This window comes from Microtus oregoni, unplaced genomic scaffold (assembly GCF_018167655.1).
Source record: "Microtus oregoni isolate MIOR12 unplaced genomic scaffold, Mior012 000012F_ref0000307, whole genome shotgun sequence".
Taxonomy (NCBI): domain Eukaryota; kingdom Metazoa; phylum Chordata; class Mammalia; order Rodentia; family Cricetidae; genus Microtus; species Microtus oregoni.
In genome coordinates, this window is record NW_024543071.1 from 46,342,884 (window position 1) to 46,348,479 (window position 5,596).

Here is a 5,596-nt window from a genome sequence, read left to right on the forward strand (position 1 = left end):
TCATCCACCTCTATTTGCCTTGAATACTTACTGCTTATTTAATGAGAACCTTGTTTTCATACACATTCTAAGATCATTTGTGATTTACAGATGAAAATAATTAAATGCATGCTTGGGTAATAAAATATCATTCATTCAAGACATAGTAAAGTGAAAATTACAATAACCCTGAAGTGGCAATTCATGGGACAACACCTTGTGATCTTTTGATTCTGATATTTGCCTCTAAGAATCTAATTTAGTATGGAAAAGGTAACACTTGCTAAAATAATATTCTCATTTCTTCCAAGATGTACAAAAAAGGAAAATCGTGATTCAATGGAGTTGAGAAATGACACCAGAGTAAAGGAATTTATATTTCTGGGTCTTACTCAGTCCCCACACCTGAGCCTGGTCTTATTCCTTGTTTTGTGTTTTGTGTACATGACAACGCTGCTGGGGAACATCCTCATCATGATCACTGTGACCTTTGAGCCCCGTCTCCACACGCCCATGTACTTCCTGCTCCGCAACCTTGCCGTCCTGGACATCTGCTTCTCCTCCATCACAGCTCCTAAGGTCTTGGTGGACCTTCTCTCAAAGAGAAAGACCATTTCCTATGCAAAGTGCATGACACAGATGTTTTTCTTCCACCTGCTTGGTGGGGCAGACATTTTCTCTCTGTCTGTGATGGCATTTGACCGTTACATGGCCATCTCCAAGCCCCTGCACTATGTGACCATCATGAGCAGTAGACGCTGCACAGCTCTCATCATGGCCTCCTGGGTGGGGGGCTTTGTCCACTCCATTGTGCAGATTTCTCTCTTGCTCCCACTCCCCTTCTGTGGACCCAATGTTCTTGATACTTTCTACTGCGATGTCCCACAGGTTCTCAAACTCGCCTGCACTGACACTTTTGTCCTTGAGCTCCTGATGATCTCCAACAATGGCCTGGTCACTACCCTGTGGTTTGTCTTCCTGCTGGTGTCCTACATGGTCATTCTGACAATGTTGAGGTCTCAGGCAGGGGAAGACAGGAGGAAAGCCATCTCCACCTGCACCTCCCACATCACTGTGGTCACGCTGCACTTTGTGCCCTGCATCTATGTCTATGCCCGGCCATTCACTGCCCTCCCCACAGACAAAGCCATCTCTGTCACCTTCACGGTCATCTCCCCTCTGCTCAACCCCTTGATCTACACTCTGCGGAACCAGGAGATGAAGTCAGCCATGAGGAGACTAAAGAGAAAGTTCATACCTCTTGAAAAGTAATAGAAAAAGAAACCCAAACTCTTGTCACCTAGAGCTTTCTTCATTATTTTTATATACTCAAATAACTGTCAATTAACCAACTATACTTTCTAGGAACCCATTTGATTTTCTGCTTATACTAATAGTAACTTATGACCCAAATTTCTATATGACACAAAATAAATTCTGTAAATACTTTTACAGAATTGGGTTGATTAATTTGTCTGTTGTTTAGCTGGTTGGTTTTGAGACAAGATCCCTGTACCTCTGGCTGACCTTGAACTCACAGAGATGCACATGTTTCTGCTTCCCAAGTGCTGGGATTAAAGGTATAAGACACCAGCCTTGGCCAATTTTCTTCTTTTTTTACGAATTATTTGTTTTATTATTATGTATATGGATGGTTTGTCAGGATGTATATATGTGCACCATGTGCATGTATAATGCCTGTGGAGGCTAGAAGAGGGTATCGGATCTCTAGAACTAGACTTACAGATTGTTATGAGCTGCTATGTGAGTATGAAAAACCAAACCAGGGTTCCCTGCAAGAACAAGCAAGTGTTCTTCAGCGCTGAGCCATCTCTCCATCCCCTGATGAATATGCTTTTAATCACAGACCAAGGTTACATGCTTAGTGCCTCTGAGGTTCACATCTATGGGTGTGGCTGACTTAACACAGGTTGGGAAATTTGCTTCTGGTTAGTTAAAGTCTTTGTGGACTTGGACTTGTGAGGACATCCCAGATCCCAATGATGACCCTCCTGGATTCCTGTCATGAATGAAGCTTTACAAGAGTTTTCATCGTGACCTAAAGGTGTTTATTTTAATACAGAAAAAGACTTGCCAGGCTGACATTCCTGTGGTAAGTTTAAACAGGACCAGCCCCTTGAGAACTCCATACAGGAACCAACCCATCCCCAACATCCAAGTGACTCTACAGTTGTGGACTCACAAGGTCAATCTCGGGTTGATGTCTCTACTCACATTCCCTGCTACTTGCTGGGTGGAAAGGAATAAAGATAGGAGAGAGAAGGAGGTCAGGAAGGAGAGAGAAAGAGAAGATAAAACCCATGACTGTCTGGTTTCGAATCTGTTGGTATTTAAGGAAAGGCCATATAGACTGGTGTTACTGTCTGAGAATGTACTAAAGTCGGGCAGCTGGAAGCGTTGCCATAGACACCAGTCATTTATCTGCTACCTCCCAGTTCTGAGATCTTGAGCAAGCTATGTCTTCTCTCCAAAGGCCATTCACTGCATATCTACATGAAAGAAATTATAATACCCATCTCATAGAATGAAAAGTGAAGGTTCAAATGAGATTGTATGTATGAAGCAGAATGGTTGCCACATGATTAATCCTTAGAAATAAGCAAATGTCACAATTATAACATCTCTATTTATCTACCTAACAAGCTTTCCTCCCGACACACACATACACACTGACCTGTCGCTCTCCTTTATTATTCTTCCACCTTACTGAAGAAAAACACAGAATAGAAAGAGTTGGAAATTATACTGAATTCAAAAATCTGTATCATCTGAAAATTCCCAGATCTCTATTATTAAAACACGGCAATATGCTTTCTTGCCACTTATGAAGCTCAAAGAGACATCCTAATGGGCTGCAGAGATAGCTGAGTGATTAGCTATTCTCGTTGCTCTTGCCAAAGACGCAAGTTCAGTTCCCAGCAATCACATGGTGGTTCACAAGCATTAGCAATTCTAGACCCAAGGGTTTTGATGTCTTCTTCTGACCTCCATGGGCACCGAACATGCATGTGATACATGTGCATATATGTAAACAAATGAAAAGTGAATTAAATATACATTTATATCTTTATGTACACACGAAAAGTAAAATAAATATATCTTTTAAAAGAGATACCCTGAAGCTGATGAAAGATATGCCACAGGAAAATGAAATAATCAAGCAGTAAAGTGGCTATACCAATCTCACACGCCACTTACATTGTGTAAGGGTTCCAGCAATCCCAAACCTCTACCTTCTCTTGATATTTTTTATTTGCTTTGCTATTGTTAAAATTTTTTCATCATTTCCTTTCCTCTTTTTCATTCTAGTCTTTCTGGGGTGTGTGTGTGTGTGTGTGTGTGTGTGTGTGTGTGTGTGTGTGTAATGATCCTCTGTTGTAATTTTAATCTATGACTCCAAGCTAATATGAAGTTGAACTGGTGTGTGGCTACCCCCTCTTGTAAAGCGTTCATGTCTCTTACGTTGCATTGCATTAGTGACAGAATCTGCCTGCTTAATGACTGAGTCGAAATTCTGGTAATCTTTCAGGTAAAAGCTGCATCCAAAATGCATGCAATCACAGAGCACACATTTCAAAAAGAATGTTTGCCAGGTATAGTGGTGCACACCTTTAACCCCAGCGCTTGGTAGACAGAGGCAAGGCAGATCTCTAAATTCAAGGCCAGCACATTTGAGGATAGCCAGGGCTACACTGAGAAAAGAAACCCTGAGAAGGAGAAGGCAGAGGAGAAGAATCATTTTCCCTCCTTAATTCCAAGCCAACATGCCACTGAAAGGAAATAGAATTTAGACAATGGTATATAGTCATTGTACTATTTGTCTTCCAGAGATGCACTTGGAAAGGAATATGTAGCCCAATGGATCTGGGAAATTACAACACAGTGAAAGAATTTAACTTCCTGGAAATTACTCAATCCCTAGAGCTGAGCTAGATCTTATCCGTCTTGCTTCTGGTGTAAGAGACAACTATCACAGGAAACCTCAGCACCATCACCATGAAGCTCTCACATCCCCATAAATTTCCTGTTCCACAGTCTGTTTATGACATCTGCTTTCCGTTATCACACTTCCTCATCAGTGTGTCAGGGAGAAAACCATCTCCTAAAATGACTGTCGCCCAGATACTCTTCAGGTTTCTTCTGGCTTCCTCAAAAGAACCCTCAACTAGAGACGTACTTTAATGAACTGGTCTCCTAGCCCACCTCTATTCAGTTGTCCTTTGGCTTAATTAGTTATGTATTCTTTGATCTTCACTCCTGATACCAAAGAGCTCACAAGTTCTAAAAGAAAATGTGATAAATCCTTGCAAAATAAGAAAGCACTCTAAAAGCATTTTAATCAGGAATATTTACAAAGGAAAAGGAGTGGAGGTGATGGAGAGTGTCTGCATCACACAGGGAAGTGTTTAGTTCCTGGACTTGAAGATCGTGTCAGCCTCGGGAGTCTCAACTTGGACATGAGCAATCTATCAAGTGAGGGACACTGTCTCAAAAAGTAAGGTGGAGAGCAATCAAGGGAAGAGAAGGCACCCAGTTGCAACCTCCGGCCTCCATACCCATTAGCATGGGCACATGCACCAAAACACACATGCATATACGTTGGAACATAACACATGCCTCTCTCTCAGACACACACAGGAAAAATATAAATAAATAATAGTTAACATGGAAACTTTAAGAACAAAGGGAAATGTGTTTTCCAGTCTCTATGGGATCTCTGAATATGTAATAGATCAAGAAGAAAATATAGACATGATGAAATATCCAAATAAGAAATTGTGTTCATTTTTTCTAAGTTCGACTCCCTCTGAGCCTATTAAGCAAAGATAACCTGGGCTCTGGGTACAGGATCTATGAGGATTCGTGCCCTCCCCTGCCTACATGAGGCGAGTCTCCAAGCCAAACTGCTTGTTTGTACACATCTTCTAGTGTAGCTCTTTATAATAACTCCCAACAGAATTTTCTCCCAAAAGAAAAAGTCTGGCCGCTGAACTTCAATAATCGTGCCCAACAATACTGTCTTTGGTGATTCTTCTATCAGTCCTGGAGCAGAGGGAGTGGCATGCAGGGCAGGCATGCTACAGAGAAGCATGGTAAAGTCATGCAGAAGAGATTCTTGGAGCTTTAAAGAGAGAAGATACTAACCCTCAGGTGCATGTCTTCCTTAAGGAGAAGAAATCCAAGACAAATTACCAAGGTCTAAGGTCAGTTTATACAGCCACTTCTACTTCTCAGGTGGGGAATCAGAGTTTGAGGGTCTTTAATGGGGTGTCAGTATGAAGTTAAGACCTTAAAGAGTATGTTTGTGTGTCTGATCATGTATCTGGGGACATGCATCTGTACACAACCAACTTTAAAATATTGCTGTGGATTATCTAGAAAGGGTTTGCATGTCGGTGATGCATGTCAGAAGGTGTGGGGTGGTAGTTGTTAATTCTAAACACCAGGACAGTGCAGAGAGGAATAATCTATTGCTCGCTTCGACACAGGAAAGCTCAACGTGTTAGAAGATGTGGATGATGGAGTTGGGGGTTTTCCTCAAGTTGGGAACCGTAACACTCAAAAGCCTACTTCATTAGAGTGCATTTTCTCAGGT

The 5,596-nt window shown here is 41.7% G+C and overlaps 1 protein-coding gene across 1 annotated transcript; it reads left to right on the forward strand.

The window, feature by feature from the left end:
* The first annotated feature begins 318 nt into the window (after positions 1-318).
* On the forward strand, positions 319-1,251 carry LOC121454489 (olfactory receptor 4D11). The gene has a single exon (XM_041661867.1). The coding sequence runs from the start codon at positions 319-321 to the stop codon at positions 1,249-1,251; it is 933 nt and encodes a 310-aa protein (XP_041517801.1).
* Positions 1,252-5,596: the final 4,345 nt, after the last annotated feature.